Consider the following 17,311-nt stretch of genomic DNA (forward strand, 5'->3'; position numbering starts at 1 on the left):
CCACCACGTGGCAGGGCATAAATAAGGAATATGGGTTAACTTAAAATGTAAGAGCTAGTTAGTAATGAGCCTGAGCTATTGATCGAGCATTTAGAATTTATATTTAGTTTCCATGTTGGTTATTTGGGAGCAGGTGTTCAGAATAGGAAAATTCTGCCTACAAACATATATGTACATGCTCACATGCATACATGTATCACTTGTTTAACCTCCACAAGCAGAGGCTTGTTAGTAAGCAAGTAACTAAAGAGGAAACAAAGAGCCTCAGGACACCAAGATTTTGCTAATTTTGCTTACTAGCTGGTTCAACCTGCTTTCTTATAGAACCCAGGACCACCAGACCAGGGGTTGTACCACCCACAAAAGGCTGGGCCCTCCCCTCTGGGTACTAAGAAAATGCCCTACAGCTGGCATTCTCAATTGTGGTTCCCTCCTTCCGGGTGACTCTAGCTTGTGTTGGATTGACATAAAACTAGCCAGGACAGTCACTGTCTTTAAAACTGAACTATGAGCCAAAGCATTAACTGAAGAGGCGGCGATGCATGCCTCTAATTCCAGTTCTCAGGAGGCAAAAGCTGGATAATCTCTGTGAGTTTGAGGCCAGCTTCCTGTACATAGCAAGTTCCAGGCCAGCCAGAGCCACACAGAGAGGTCCTGTCTCAAAAAACAAACAAACAAACAAACAAACAAACCAAAAACAAATAAAAAAACCCCAAAAACCAAAACAATGACGCAAAACAACCACCACAACCACCATCAAAATCCCAAACTTAACAGAAAGCATACATTTTAATAAGGGGCTGCTTTTTTAAAAACTTTAATCATTGTATCACATGCATCTGAATCTTTCACAAGCACATGTTATGTTAGTAAAATACTGCATTGACTAAAAACTTATTCAGTAAAGTGACCTATAAACCATGAATGCCCCAAACATGAATTTAATGTTATCCGGCAGAAAACTGATCCACGTGAAGTTACTGAACATCAAAGTGTGACCTTGAACCTACCATGTCTACTAACAGACAAACGCACTACAATCTAGAGGAAGCTCTGCCCTGGGTACTCTCCAGGTGTCTGCCAAAGAAGGTCAGAATCTGCTTCCACACATCTATCTGGGCTTTGGAGTGAGCCCTGACCTCCCCTCCCCAGTGCACAGCTCTGTTCACTAATTTGTGCAGAGAAGCTGGGCACACGGGGAAGTAAGGAGGCTCAATGTAATGGCCAGCCCCAGGGTAGGAGATTACCTGCGGTCTCTCCTTTCCGCGAGCCTGCAGCCGTTCCGAGGCTATCAGAGCGTACAGCTCGCTCCTCCAGCAATGATCGTCCTGTCCAGCGACGAAAAGAATGGGCCCCTTGGCCTGCTCTATCGGGATCATACTGGGGTTCTCACAGCCTCCCACAAGATCGTTCCGTATATCCACAATGTCCAGAATGCCAGAGAAAGCAACCTTCGCTCTCCTCAGGTCATGGCCCAGTGGTGGTATCAGGGTCTGCTGGTAGTGTATGTGATGGTTTCCGCTGAATGCAGAGCCATTGATGGAAACGGTGGCTGAGACATTCTTCAAGAATGACGCCATGGTGAGACAGATATTAGCTCCCAGAGAAAGACCCAGAAGTCCAACGTCTGGGCCCTTTACCTAGGGAAAAAAAAAGAAGAAAATGTAAGAGTCAGAAATGTATCTACTTAAGTATGATGAAAATGTCTAGGATCTCAGCACTGTAAAGTAGAGGCAGGAGGATCAGGAGTCCGAAGTCAGTCAGCTACATAGAGAGTTCAAGACCTGAGGGGATGCCTTGGAGGGTAGAGGTACTTGCTGCCAAATCTGACGGCCCAAGTTAAATCCCGGGACTACAAGGTGGAAGACGAGAACTGACTCTTCCAAGTGATCCTCGTTCTACCTGTGTGCTGTGGAACATGCACACCCCAAAAAATATTACTAAAAAAGAACTTACCAAGCACCCTAAAATGCAACTAGAAAGGCTGGAGAGATGGCTCAGTGGTCAAGCATACTGGTTGTTCTTCCAGAAGATTTTGGTCTGATTCCCAGCACCCACATGGCAGCTAACAACTGTCTGTGGCTCCAGTTCCAGGGGATCCATTGCCCTCTCCCGGCCTCTGGGATCACCACATGCATGTGGTGACAGACACAAAAGCAGGCAATACACCCACACACATAAAATAAAAACAAAGTTTTTACTGCAGCTGGAAAGGCTGCTAGCTCCACTCTCTACATCAGCTCACAGGGAACCTCTTTTTCTTTTTAAGATACTATTCCTTTCTAAGATAGATTTTTGTTATACGTCTAGGCTGTTAAATTCTCAATCTTCCTGCCTCAGTCTCCTGAGTGCTAGGAATACAGTAGGTGCCACCATGAGGGCACAGGGTCTTTATAAATATTGAATATCTGCTGAACCATGGCAAACAAGCCTACACAGTCACGTTGAAGAATTGGCTATAAATGCTGAGACATGGGAGCCTGTCAAGTCTAAGACTTCATTCACAGTGAGTCTGAACCAAGCCTTTATTTGGCTGTGTATTGAGTCGTGGATGAAGCAATGACATTTTGGCCCAAGATTTGAATCTTTTGTCCAACTAATACTGGAAAAAAATTAATTTCATGAACTTCAAAGTCCAACTTAGAAGTTCTTAACCTCTGAAAAGGGTGGGCAAGTTGGGACTAAATGTGAGAGGAAAATGAAAGGTTATAACAATGAGAAGCCTAATCTTCATGTCAAGAGGGATTTTACTATTATGAAATGAAACTTCCCATGATTCTTATGAAGAATTCCACACCAGGAAGCTATGGAGAAAGGGGAAATGTTGATGCTCAAAGTCAAGGAAGTCTCCCAAAGACACTTCGACCATGAACAAAGAACAGAGAGTCATCGGCACCCCTGAAGCAGGCAACCACCTCTGCAGATATTCCCAGGGAGCCTGGCTAAATGGGGGCAAGAGGAGAACCTTGGGGTGTTGGAGCATGTAGCACACTGCTTCCTCGAAGTAGTCCACTTCCATGATGTTGAAATCCTTAGGGAGATCTTCAAAGTCATAAAAAGCCAGAGCCAGTGTAGCAAATCCATGGCTAGCCATAAGGCTGGCTCGGTATTCCAACAGGCCCCCGCCAGCACCGTAGACATCGATGATCCCTGGAAAGGGTCCTTCTCCTACAGAGGGGGAAATGACAGGGCAAAATCATCGCACAATGCAAAGAATGTGTTTCTCTTTTGAAAACCTTTCTAAATTGTTTTTAGTTGGTTTCTGTGGATCCAATAAAACAGATCCTCATGTCACTACTACAACACACACAAGAGCTTTAGAATTAGAAAAATCTAAGTTTCATGGATGGCTTCATCCTCTTATGGATCCCAAACTTTGGTCCAAGAACCACAAGATAGTTATGAGTATAGCCCAACACAAAATCATAAATTTCCACGGAACACTGAAAGGTGTGGTTTGTGTGTGTGTGTTTTGTTTGTAAATCAATTGCACAGTTTTAGGGGATTAATGCTATAAATAACACCATTCCAGAGGCTGATTCTGTGATAAGCTATTTGCACACTTCTACAAATGGGTTGTTGTTGGAGTGGAAAGTGGTTAAACCTTTGGGTAAAGAGTATGTATTGGAAGGAAGACTGGCAAGGTTTAGATTGTCCACTCCTAGTGTTCTGTTGGAGGGCTGCAGAGAACGGGAAGTGGGGGCTGGAGAGATGGCACAGTGGTTGTGAGAGCTCCCTGTGCTCTCAGAGGACAGGAGTTCATTTCCCAGGGCCCAGGACTGGGGCTCACAAGCAGCTGTAACTTCAGCTCATGGGGATCTGACTCCCTCTTCTGACCACCCATGAGCATAGCACACACAAAGCATACACACTTGTCCTGTGGCATTAACACTTGAGAGTCAGACAGAGAGAGAGAGAGAGAGAGAGAGAGAGAGAGAGAGAGAGACAGAGACAGAGACAGAGACAGAGAAACACACACACACACACAAACACACACACACACACACAGAGAGAGAGAGAGAGAGAGAGAGAGAGAGAGAGAACGTCTACTGACAGAAAAAAAGAGCTGATTCTTGGTAAGGAAGGCACTGAAGTTTGAAGTGTGATCTGCTGTGGAGCTGGACATGAAGAAGTGACTGCGTGGATCAAGGACAAGAGAGAAAGGCAATGTGGCAGTCTCCTTCCTTGTCTATTATTTTTCCTAACCATGCTACCTGGGGAGATCTGTGGGGTAGTGAACTGTACCAAATCTGGCCGCCGCTGGAGACACAGGCCTGGCGCTCGCGCCCCACTACACCCGACTCACCCACCTGGAGGCAGGAAGAGCGTGGCGCGCACACGGCCCTCGCGCACGGGCACGCGGCGCACCCCGGGAGCCATGAAGTGACGCTCGTGCACCGCCCGCGCCAGCAGCCGCCCGCCGTCGGGCTCGTGGCCGTCCAGCACCTCCAGCTCCACCACGAAGGGCGTCTGCACGTCGCGCTTGATCAAGCGCCAGAAGGGCCGATCGGGCTCCATGGCCCAGAGCAGCCCCATGGGCTCGAGCCCCGCGAAGCTGCCGCCCAGCGCGGGCGCGCGCGCCAAGTCCAGCTCGCCGTGGGAGTCGGCGCAGTAGCGCGCGTGGGCGCGGAAGAGAACGCCTTTCTCGTCGCGCAGGGCGGCGCGTAGCGTGACGGGCTGTTCGGGGGCCAGACCGCGCACGGCGATGCTTAGTGGCTCGTCCCAGCAGCTGCGGACCGCGGGCTCCAGGCTCAGCGTCGCCGCCATGGGGAGCTTGGAACTGGAGCTGGAAGCCTTGGAGAGTGCGCGAATCTGGAGAGTAGCCTGGCCTGCTGTGGAGCTGCTCTGGTTGGTCTCTAGGGCCCAGACAAAGGAGGGACAGGAACAAAGGTCTGTCAACAGTTTGGTTCACAGGAGGCCAGAGGATTCTGCTTTTCGCCACTCCCACGTGGTGTTGTGAAAATGACTGGTGATGACACCAAGTGAATGAATCAAGGCAAAGTCCGATCCTTCCGTGGATTCAGCAGCTTTCTAAAATATAAAACAAAACCAACAGCAAGAACTTTGTAATAAATTATAACCTTATACCATTTCAGTCTTCAGATTCTGAGCTTGCCCAAACCCTCCATGGATGCTCCAGCCCCCAGTAGAGAAAGCATGCAAACTGAGAAAGACCCCTCGCTGTATCCGTCAGGGTTCTCCAAATGAGTAGAACTGAAGGGATGGACACACAGAGGATGTATTAGATTGACTTACAAGTTGTGTTCGAGTAGTCCAGCAATGGCTGTCTCCCACGGAAAGGTCAAGGATCTGGTAGTTGTTCAGTCCACAAGATTGGATGTCTCAGCCATCCCAGTCCGGTGCTGGAGTCCCAGGGAAGCTCTAGATAGAGCGGCCATTTCAGTCCACGGTAGAATCCTGAAGAAGCTGGTTCTAACTCCAGTGAAGGAATGGCTCAGGGACAGGATAGATAAACTGGCCAGTGAGAGTGAGGACCAGCAGCCAAAAAGCAAAAGCTCCTTCTCCCATGTCCTTTTATGTGGGCTGCCACCAGAGGGTGTGGCCCAGATTTAGGGTGCGTCTCCCACATCAAATATTCCAATCAAGAAAAATCCCTCACGGGTATGCCCAGTTGCTTGGGGTTTTGTTGATTCCAGATACAGTCACATTGACAGCCAAGATTAGCCCAACAGCTGCTTTCTCTCCCCTTGCCCCAATGCCCAGTGACAAGGACACACAAATGGCTCTGGTCCAGGAGGGAGAAGCACTGAGGTGAGTGCCTGGACCCACCTTTGCTAAGGGATACTATTCAGAGTGACTTGGGAGATCTAGGGACCAAGCAGGTGTCAAGGGCAGGTGTCAAGGGAGCCATAGGAAGTTCTCTGAGGTCAAGTTGGCTTCTTCCAAAGTCCAGGGACCTGATAAAATGGTGCAGCTTAATATTCAGATGTTTGGAGCTGGGGAGATGGCTCAGTGGTTAAGAGCTCTGCCTGCTCTTCCGAAGGTCCTGAGTTCAATTCCCAGCAACCACGTGGTGGCTCACAACCATCTCTAATGACATTTGGTGACCTCTTCTGGCCTGCTGCAGGCAGAGCACTGTATACATAATAAATAAATAAATAAAATTTAAAAAAGATTCAGATGGTTGATGAGTGAGTTGTGGAGCGATCTGGCTTGGGTTTAGGACTCTTGTGGACATCCCACTAGACACCTAGTAAGATTTTCAAATTGAAACATCCTGAAGCAAAAGTGCAAAGGTAAGCCCCTGGCTGCCCACTGAGGCAACGTCCCGCCCATGTGGAAAATGTATTGGGAGTGAAATGAATGTCTGCCTAGGTAACGTCAATGAAGGGTTAAAGGGAAATGGTGGGAACCATTGCTTCTCACAAGCAGTGTGCTGGGCACTCACAGACCAAACTAAGTGTCAAAATGGTTCTCTGCATTGAGATCCCATCAGACTAAACTGAATTGTTTCTTGAGAAACTGGAGAGATGGCCACCAGAGTCCCTAAACGGGAAGCAGGTGGCATTCCAATGAAATTCATGTGCTTTCTCCTTACACAATTAATCCTATTATCTTTTCAGTAAGTAACCTGGAGTTAAGCATTCCGGTACTTTTTCTTCTGTCTCCCTGACTCTACCTAAGAAAATATTTAAAAATAACAAATCCTGTTCTCATTCTTTAGTTTTGCTTTTACTAGACTACCTATGAGAACCCGCCTCTTCTCCCCAGCTGACAGGAAGGAACACAGTAAAGAACGAAGGGTGCCCTGGTTCTAGAGAGTAAAGCTAATTTAAGTCTTTCAATTGATATAAGTTGTTCTGTGGCAAAAAGGCTACTATCGGAGTGATTCTGATTGCTCTTATATATGCACAATGTTGTGCTACCCCTCGCGTGTTTATGGGGGGCACATGTGTGTGTGTCCATACATGTGCTCCACTTTACCGAGGTTTCCTCACTGAACCTGAGGTCTGGACAGCATCCTCAGGGATCGCCTGCTTTTGCCTCTGGAGTTCTGGGATTGCAGGTGGTCCGACAGCTCACTGGGCCCTCCACGAGTGCTAGGCCTCCGAATTCCAATCCTCACGCCCTCACTGCAGGGTGCGATCCAGCCCTGTCAACCATTTTTTCAGTCAAGACCGTTAACTTTTCTGTAACTCTGAGATAACTCTACGGTATTCAGATTTTCTGATAAGCCAATGGAGAGTATAGAGGAGGGGCTAGAGAAGGGCCCAGGCCTTATCCTGCCTCATAAACCTGTAGCATGAACGACACAGGAGAGCTCAGCGGGGCTCCTTTTTAGCAGCCTGTGTATTGCACTTCAGTAAATGCTTTCCTCTCAAAGAGACTCACCGTCAGTTCTCTGTCAGTGGTAATTCCGGGTGTGGGATTGTCCTGAGGTGTGGAAGACCTTAGTGTTGTGAGAAGTCTGATGAGAGTCAGAGAGATCTCTACCATGTATGCAAGATTTGCGAGGCTGAAAAATATTGTCAAAATAAAGGGGTGACAAGAACAGGAAGACATGATCATCTCTAAGAGAGGTGACTGCACCCTAGAGGGTGCTGAAACTTGTAGGATTAGTGTGAGCCTTCCTCCTCTGTACCCTCAAAGACAACTCTTAGAAGGATGGGGGTTTCTAGATCCAAGCCACTGGACATACAGTGGGGGTACATTTATTATTTGAGTCTTTTCCTCTGAGGCTCTGCTAATCTCAACAGTGAGAATAAGGCCATTACCACAATTTTAGTCAAATTTGAAGCAAGCTTGATTTTTTTTTTATTGGATTGCCCCTAAGAGCTGGCCCGTGATTGCCTACTAAGTCGGGTTAAAGAGAACAGCCCCGAATTCATTTCTTGGGCCCTTTTTAAGGAGTAAGATCACAAGTAAGTAAGATCACGAGTAGTTTTACAGAAGAGAGACAATGAGGCAATCAGAAAATGCAGAAAAATCTTTTAAAAAATATGTGGTCACCATGTGGTTAGGGAGGGTAAGGTTATTCTCAAAATCAAGTCAAGGTCTTGGGATGGGCAAGGTCAGGTTCCAGGAAAGAGGGCGACTCAACTCTTGCAATAAATAGAAACTTACCTTTAATACAACATAATGGCATGTATCCTTCAAAATGGAGTCAGGCTGGTCCTCAGCTCCTCATCAAACTTAGGACTGGAGAGGGAGGGGGAAGGAGAGGGGGGAGACTGAAAGGGAAATGGGAGGAGGGGAGGAGGTGGAAATTTTTAATAAATAAATAATTTTTTTTTTAAAAAAGGAGTCAAGCAGGTCCCTCAGCTCCTCATCAAAATGGAGTCAGGCAGATCCTTAGCTCCTCATCCTCATTTTTGTTGCTTTTTTGTTTGTTTGTTTGTTTTTTGTTTTTTTGTTTTGGTTTTTCTACAGCGAAACAGTGTTTCTCTGTGTAGTACTGGATGTCTAGGAACTGGACCTGTAGACCAGGCTGGCCTTGAACTCACAGAGGCTCGCCTGCTTCTGCCTCGAGTGGCTACTGGGATTAAAGGTGTGCGCCACCACTGCCAGGCTTCTTGTTTTATTTCTTTGTGGTGTTGGAGCTTGAACCTATGGCCTCAAGTATGCTAGGCAAGGCTCTACCACTGAGTCATCCAACCCTCACACTTATTCTTTAAAGGAGATACACGAATCAGGTTTGCTTGCCTGTGACAAACCACCTGAGCTACACAGTTTATTAATATAGCCAAGTGGTGATGGTGCACGCCTTTAATCCCAGCACTCAGGAGGCAGAGTCAGGTGGATCTCTATGAGTTAGAGGCCAGACTTGTCTACAGAGCTAATTCCAGGACAGCTACACAGAGAAACCCTGTCTTGAAAAACCAAACATAAAAATAAAAAACATCAAACACAATAGCAAGGTTGCCTCTGTGAAGGACAATTAATTAAAATAGAAGTTTTCAAAAAAACCAAACCAAAACAAAACACTGGCAGTCTGGGCACAAAAGTCTTGTCATTATCCTAATGGGACCCTCTGACTCACTTTCCAGAACCTTGATCTTTAACTCACCTAGTTGAGAGCTTGCCAAGACCTTTGGCCCTGTTTCGGCCGTTACACAGGTTAAGAGAGTAAATGTTTCACGGACCATTGATTACTTATGCAATTTTATTGGATAGCCAATAAACATTGCTACACAGCTTGACCACAAATCTGTTATATAATCAGAACAAAGCACTGACATAAAAATGTTCTATTTGCTGGATTATCTATCTTGTCTATGTGTCTCCGTGTCTACAAAATCCTGTAATCTAGGGTCATAAAAATCCCCATATTCATCATGCACAGGAACAGAGTGTCTAATCTGTAATATCACGTTCAAGGGCTTGGAGCGTGAATCAACAGTAGAACCCAAGCTAGCAAGTACAAAGTTCTGAGTTCTGTCCCCGGGACTACAAATTAGTAATGAACATAATAAATGTCTTTGAAACTTTTGATGAAGCATCCTGATTCCATCTTAGGGTAAAAAGCCACGTTGTTAAAAGGTCAAAATACGCTGTTTCTATTTGCTACAAAATTCAAGTTTGAGGCACTGGGACTCTACCCTGAGGCCATAAGGAGTTCTGACCAGAAACCTTGACACATTCTGCCAAGATGATCTGTCGAATAATCTAATGGCTATGCGCTGCTGTAAAAATTAGCTTGCAAAATCTTTATGTTACAAAATCCCCAGTTTATACTTGTTCCCTATAAAAGGAGGCCTGTACTCTCAAATCCCGCTTCGGAGAGACAGTCCTATGCATAGCAAATAAAACTTACTTAATTGGTTTTGATTTGGGTGGTTGTTCCTGTTCTCTCTCAGTAGAATCAGCACTATACCACACCCAAGTTCTGCAAGACCCTCTGCTCTCGACTTCAGACAGGCCCCTGTGTCCTGCCTTTCTCCTGAAATGCTTCGTTAAAATAGGATAATTGCATATTCCCTGTGATTTCTGAGTATTTAATATTTTTCTTAAAAGTTGAAATGTTGTGGAACATTTCAAGGTAAAATTCAAAAAGCCCATCCACGCCCTCGCCGTAGTTCTAGGAAATACACAGGGCTTTGTGAGATCCTCAACAGCTGGCCTGTCCCTTGCCATGATCCACGTCTTGATATTCAACATGTCTGCTCCCACTACCCATGATGCCCTAGTGCAGCTTCTTCCCTTTCTCTTGCGGTAGTGAAAAGGAATGCTACTGTCCTCTGGGAGATTCTACAAAGCATAATGTTTGCTTTGGCAACCAAGCAGGATTGAAATGTGGATTCATGTATGAATACATTCCACAACAAGATCAGGTTCTTAGGGGAAATGGGGAGATAAATTATATGAGATAATTTGAAACAATTATTCTTTTTTTTCTTTTTTTAAATTTTATTTATTTATTATGTATATAGTGTTCTGTCTGTCTGTATGCTTGCTGGCCAGAAGAGGGCACCAGATCTCATTACAGATGGCCGTGAGCCACCACATGGTTGCTGGGAATTGAACTCAGGACCTCTGAAAGAGCAGTCAGTGCTCTTAACCTCTGAGCCATCTCTCCAGCCTGAAACAATTATTCTTACCCATACAGACTAATAGCAAAAGAAGGGTCTGGGATCAAGGAGAGTCAGTCCAAAGTCGAGTGGAAAGCTGCTTGACAGGTATTCTTAGCAAGTTATTATTGTTGGTCGTAGTAGTGTTTATCTGGAATTATTCTGAGTTTACAGAGGCCTCAAAGTTCTATGCGACTCTTAGGCTAGTATCAAGCTGTTGTGTGTGAGACCCCCATTTCTGTGTAAACGTACATTTTGTTTTGCTAGAATTAACAAAAGCAACTATACCTGGGTTCGGAGCATTTCCACATTCGCCTGTTGATCGATCTCATTTCTATGAAAACACAGTGATCAACCATGTGGTTGTGTGTCAGGGTTTGACTGCCCCTCCTGGGCAGGATGGACCTCTTCTGGCTCACTCTGTCCTCAGGTCAGGTGAGGTGACTGGTGACGGACGGTAAATGTAAAACCTATACATTGGAGCAAGAATCTCTAGGAATGGTTCTGTAGCCAAATTGAACTGGATCGGTCTGCAAGCAGTGGTCAATTGACAATAGATTCTTTTCTTTTTTCTCTTTTTGAGACAGGGTTTCTTTGTGTAGCTCTGACTGTCCTGTAACTTGCAGTATAGACCAGGCTGGCCTCAAACTCAGATATCTGCCTGCCTCTGCCTCCTGAGAGATTGAATTAAAGGCGTGCACCACCTCCGTCCAGTTGGTCTGGATCTCTTTGTAAATTCAACTTTGTCTGTTCTTTAGGTAATACTGTCTCGGTGGTTTGAATGAAGTCTTCCCCATAGGCTTCTAGGTATTTGCACTCTTGTTCCCTGGTTGGTGGCGCTGTTTGGGGCAGGTCTAGTGTGTGTAACTTTGCTGGAAGAATTATGTCACCGGGTGGTCCTTGAGGTTTCAAACCTTGTACCACTCCTAGGGTCTTTCTGCTTCATGTTCATGGTTCAATATGTGAGGTCTCAGCATTCAGTTCCTGCCACTATGCCTGCCCCTTGCTGCCACGATGGACCCTTCCTCTTCTGGCACTATAAGCCTGCTCAACCCCTTCCTTCTGTAAGACGCCTTGGTCATGCCGTTTTTTGTCCAGCAACAGAAAGTAAGTGCTACAATCGCTAACGCTGGGCCAGTGTTATTTCCTGTGTTCACAGGCTTTTAAGAGACATGAACAAAGCCAAGAAGAGCACTCCAAACCTGCCTTGCATCACACATTTTACTTGAGAACTTAGTGTGAAGGCTACACACCAAGTAAAACTACCAGGAATAGGGTGAGCTCGGTTGTGAACACTCGGGCTGTGCTCTTATCTACGCAGTGGACAGTTTCCCGGATTCATTTTGGGCTGTCATCAACAGCACGACGTCCCCTTATCTCCCAGAACTGATATGGAGGCTGTTTAGCTCCCACTGTGCCGTCATGCCTATGAATGTGCTACGGAGAGATGGCAACAGCACGGTTTGAACCCAAGTGCATCTGGGGTGTTGTCAGTACTGCCCACTAGGTGGCAGAGTAAAGGATCGCTTGGGTGGGTGGAGTTACGTGCAGCAGCTAGTGACCGACGTTTTAAATGTGTGAACAAAAGATAACAATATACGCAGAAGAGAGTAAGAAGAGCGAGCATCTCTGTGATGTGGGTCATGTGATACCCGCTCCTCATCCCGTTGGTGATTTAATTGTCTCTGTTTATGACATCAAAGAGCTGCTGCTGCTGCTGCTTCTTCTTCTTCTTCTTCTTCTTCTTCTTCTTCTTCTTCTTCTTCTTCTTCTTCTTCTTCTTCTTCTTCTTCTTCTTCTTCTTCTTCTCCTTCTCCTTCTCCTTCTCCTTCTCCTTCTCCTTCTCCTTCTCCTTCTCCTTCTCCTTCTCCTTCTCCTTCTCCTTCTTCATTTTTCCTCCTCTCTATATAGCCCTGGCTGTCCTGAAACTCCCTACATAATCCAGGCTGACCTCAAACTCAAAGAGACCGTCCTGCCTCTGCCCACGGAGTGGTGAGATTAAAGGCGTGCGCCACCAGGGCAGGCCTCCAGAACATTTCTTAACCTACAGATGTGAGACTTTACCTTTAAGTCCTGCTCCCGGTTTCTACCTCCGGCTTCTGGTGCTTTAGGAAGGAGTAATCCCTTCGGTTAGCTCTTGCCAGAGAAGAAAAGATCGGAGGAACCCAGGATAACTTAGGAGGGATTAGTCTACAGGTGGGTAATTAAAACCCTCAGAGAGAGTGGAGAGAAACAGCATGGGAACAAGACGGCTCAGGAAATGTGCCAACCCTGATGACCTGAGTCCCATCCCTGAAACCCGTGTGGTAGAGAGACCCAACCCTCGCAATTTGTCTGACCTTCACGGGCATGCACTGAAGCACAACTTCTAATTGGTTTTAATAATAAGAACCCAGAGTCAGTTATTTGGGGTAAAAACTGAAAGATCAGAGAAGCGGAGCAGTCACCACCAGTTCTCACCTCTGTGAAATTCTCAGACCAAATGGGGCATCCTGCCTCTACAAGTTCTCCAACTGAATGCCCTCTCTGTGAAACCTCAGACTGAATCCTGAGCTCCTGTCCCCTTCCACCTTACAGTCCTCTCTCCACCAAGCCATATCCCTTCCTGTCTCCACTTCCCTAGCACTGGGATTAAAGGTGTGAGCAGTCACTGCCTCTGTTTCTCTTTTAGACTGGACCAATTTTGTGTAGCCCAGGGTGGCCTTGAACTCACAGAAATGCGCCTGCCTGTCTCCTGAGTGCTAGGATTAAAGGTGTGCACCACCACTGCCTGGCCTGATGCATGAGATGTGAGCAAGCTGCACTGGGGATTCTGCTGCTGTGTTTTCTGCACACTTGTAGAAAATGCACTGGGAGTCTGTACCCTCCCACACCGTGGCTCCAAATAAATCCCTTGAAAAGTTGCTTCTACAACTTTGGTCACAGCAGTGAAGAGGAGAGCTAATATAACTGTCCACCCACTGTCACACTCCCGAGCCCACTGAGACCTGTGGAGGCCACAATCTCTTAGTCACATTTAAATAAAACGTATCTTTACTCTCTGTGCCTTTAATTTTTTTTGTTTTGTTTTTGCTTTTTCAAAACAAGGTTTTCCTGTAGCTTTGGTGCCTGTCCTGGAACTAGCTCTTGGAGACCAAGCTGGCCTCAAACTCACAGAGATCCGCCTCCCTAGTGCTGGGATTAAAGGCGTGTGCCACCACCACCAGGCGCCTTTAATGTTTTAATCTTCTAGTTTCTTGTTAAGTCCTGACTTCACAGCTCCACAGCCATTCTAGTTACTACCTTGGTTCCCTAGAAACCTTAAAACATTACACAAATGTCAGTATTGGTCACCAAGTTCTCCTCTAAAGTTAACCTGTGCTTCCTCAAAGGAAGAGAGGTATGTCAAACACAAACATTAAACAGGTATGCTCTACGGACCTGCTTCTTTTCCTTAGTTCTACCATTGAACTCAAGATCCTCAAAAGTGTTTGAGTGTATTATGAAATACTGTAACATCGTGGAACTTAGAATTCTGTATCAACTAACAGTATCTTTACTAATATAAAATATAGTGATAGACGTTTGCTAGAGACACCTATGACCACACGCAAGGCTACAGGTGTTTGGACCCCTAGAACCTATGTAATGCTGGCCAGACTGCAATTCCAGCCTAGAAAGGCGGAGACAAGGGAACCCAGGAGCAAGTTGCCTAGGGAGAGCCCTATTGATTAACACTGGGTTTGATTGAGAGGCCGTGCCTCAGGGAATAAGGTAGAAGACCAATAAAAGATTTCTAACACTGTCCTTAGACTATCATAGACAAACACGCACATGTGTGCCTACATCCACACATACACCCACACAGTACATACACTTGGAAAGAAACAAACAAAAGAAAAAAGAGTCTGTGATGTGTGCTCTAAAACCAAGGGAGTGGTGGGGCAGAGGTGGGCGTTAGGAATGCATTCATTCTTTGCAACCAACAGCATGAAAAGATCTGATGGGAGGGACATGAAGCTTGGAGAAGCACTAGTCTCTGTTAAACTTCCCAGCTTCTTCAAAATGCTCCAGAGAGAGGATCTGGGGGAGGTCGTCATAGTTACAAAAGGCTGGATCCATCACAGTGAAACCCTTTCCAACCAGCGCCACACTCCAAAAGGTCACCTCCAACTCCAAAATGGTTCACTCCCAGAACAGGGCCCAGGTTCTAGGGAAGAAACAAAACCAAAACTAAACATTACTTCAAAAATGAGTAAAAAATGAACAGACTGAAACTTTTTGCAGTGACAACCAAAGGCATTTGTTCCTTTTCCTTTTCTTTTCTTTTCTTTTCTTTTCTTTCTTTTCTTTTTTTTTTCAATAATCAAAATTTCCTGCAAGACTTACGGCCTTCAAATACTCAGAGTGGCCTTGGGTAAATCTGTATTTCTCTTGTTATTCAGAACCTCAAATCTCAATGGATATTTGCAAAAAATATTTGGTATTTTTGACATTGAAAATACTCTGCAAATGAACGATAGCAACAGAAACACTGCCATCCCCTACCCCACAGACAGGACAGTCCCAGCTGCCACTAAGGATCCACAGCAGTCAGAAACCTCACCCAATGCTGGTGTAACATAAAAATCATGACGAAACTAGTGGGCAGTAGGCTCATGAAGGCAAACCTTCTATTCTTGTGGGGGATTTGTACACTGTGAAAATGTATCCCTGTGGTTGGTGTAATAAAAAAGTTGGAACAGCCAATAACTAGACAGGAGAGATAGGCAGGACTTTCAGAGACAGAGAGGACTCTGGGAAGAAGGTTGGAGTTACAGATAGAGAAGAAACAGGAGGTGCAAGGTGGAAGAGAGGTAACGCCACATGATAAAACATATATTAATATACATATGTTATTTATATATAACATATATATATATGTTAAGTTATAAGAGCTAAGTAGGTACAAGCCTAAGCAGTTGGCCAAGCTTTCATCATTAATAAGAAGTCTCCATGTTGTTATTTGTGAGCTGATGGCCCGACTACATATTCTTGCCATACTATCCAGCTTCCTCACTCTGGTGAGGTCTTTAACCAATAGAAATGGAAAACTCTGTCCACATAACTGGGCATGGTAGCACACGGCCTTTAATCCTAGCACTCAGGAGGCAGAGGCAGAGGCAGGTGGATCTCTGTGAGTTTGAGGCCGATCTAGTCTACAGAACATGTTCCAGGATAGCCAGGACAGCACAGTGGAACTCTGACTTGAAAAACAAAAACACAACAACAATAACAACAACAACAACAAGAATATCCCAAGGAACACAAGGTGGGCAGCACTGTGCCACCACAATGCCAAAACAAATGGACACTGGATGCTTGCGTCCTGTTCTCCCTCGGCCCTGCCTGGAGTGTGTGTGGCTGCCTCTTGCCTTTCTTTGTTGGCATTTACAGACTTTAAACGCTTTCTTTCTATAGCCTTCATTGTGAATTTTATCTCATGATATTGGACGTGCTGTCTTGGGATTTGAACATTTCCTCCAATGCTGCTTTGGAGACTCCTTCTTCCTAGAGTTCTGGTTCACGTCCTCAGGCTGCTGGAAATGCACCTCCTTTTGTTCCACTCGATTGCTGGTGACTGCTTGGGCTGCTTCTGACAAACAACCATGATCACATCTTCATTTCCCTTAGATTAGATTAGAAATCTGATCACGTCCTGGACAACGGAGCACTCCGCTGTCCTCTGGCAGTGCCTTTCTCCCAGGCCTGACAACAAATGGGGCGGTTGGGTGACTGCGTCTTTGTCACTATTGGATGCTCTGATGTACTTTGATGTTTTATCACGTAATTCCTTGATCACTAAAGAGGCTAAATGAGTACTGGCCCCTCCACTGGTCACTAGCTCTTCATATATGAATACCCAGAAATCTCAGATTTCCTAGTGGGAGTGTCTCCTACTTATCTACACAAACCTAAACATACAGGGAGAATGGAGAGAAAAGGTGCAAACTGCGAAACATATGTGTGCTTTATTCTGTATGTTTGGAGTGGGGGGCAGGCAGGTACTACAGCACCATGGGGAGGCCAGAGGGCTGAAGGGATCAGACATCTCGACTTCGACAGCTGGCATCTTTGCCAGCTGATACGTCCAGCTGGTACTGTGGGTGTGGAAAGTGGAACCTGTGTGGAGGGCATCAGGGCCTCTAAGATGTTTTCAAGATTTGTCTAAGGATAAAATTATTTCCAAGTACAAACTTTAGAGCAGTGAGTAACTGCACACGACACTCTGGGAATGAAGTCACCACAGAGGATTTTCGGCACTGTCTGTCCGTGTTGCAGGGTTGTCACAGCCTGTCCACCTCAGGTCCTTCCTGCTCCACATCCTCAATCCTGACTTGCACAGCAGATGGAGGTTTCTAGAAATTTGCATAGTCATGACCTTGTGTCTAAACGACCCTGAAATTCATGACGATGTTTTTGTTCCAGGCCTGTAGACTAGGGCATCCAGTGTCTTCCCAGGAATCTGATATTGGATATAAAATTGCAGTTCTATGTCTCTCCCTTTACACAGCGTCATCCTTTGTCCTTAGAGGACACTGCCATTCAGAGAGGTTAGCATAAATGGAAGGTGATTTTCCACACAGCCACTGTCTGTCTGGGTACAAGGACATCGTCCTGCTAATCCTGCTGTTGGCTCACTTCCCAGAGCTTTGAACAGAAGTTACCCAGTTGAGAGCCTGCCATGAACTTTACCCTACTTCTAACTCACTGGACCAGTTGGGGAGAGTAACTCTGTCAGGTGCTGAGCTGGTGACTCTTTC

General features: G+C 45.8%; 1 protein-coding gene across 1 annotated transcript; it reads right to left on the reverse strand.

The window, feature by feature from the left end:
* Positions 1-801: 801 nt before the first annotated feature.
* LOC125409950 (peroxisomal succinyl-coenzyme A thioesterase) lies at positions 802-5,062 on the reverse strand. The gene is made up of 3 exons (XM_048449130.3): positions 4,311-5,062; positions 2,966-3,168; positions 802-1,640 (listed from the first exon to the last, which is right to left on the reverse strand). Exons 1-3 carry the CDS (start codon positions 4,765-4,767, stop codon positions 1,035-1,037), a joined length of 1,266 nt encoding a protein of 421 aa, XP_048305087.1. The 5' UTR covers positions 4,768-5,062; the 3' UTR covers positions 802-1,034.
* Positions 5,063-17,311: the final 12,249 nt, after the last annotated feature.

Source organism: Myodes glareolus, chromosome 11 (assembly GCF_982192425.1).
Source record: "Myodes glareolus chromosome 11, mMyoGla1.1, whole genome shotgun sequence".
Lineage (NCBI taxonomy): Eukaryota > Metazoa > Chordata > Mammalia > Rodentia > Cricetidae > Myodes > Myodes glareolus.

Excerpts from the sequence above, each read along its gene's own strand:
- LOC125409950 (XM_048449130.3), bottom strand. The coding sequence starts at position 4,767 with ATGGCGGCGACGCTGAGCCTGGAGCCCGCGGTCCGCAGCTGCTGGGAC. Across the intron at positions 3,169-4,310 it reads CACGCTCTTCCTGCCTCCAG|GAGAAGGACCCTTTCCAGGG; the intron begins GTGGGTGAGTCG and ends CCCCCTCTGTAG. Across the intron at positions 1,641-2,965 it reads ACATGCTCCAACACCCCAAG|GTAAAGGGCCCAGACGTTGG; the intron begins GTTCTCCTCTTG and ends TTTTTTCCCTAG.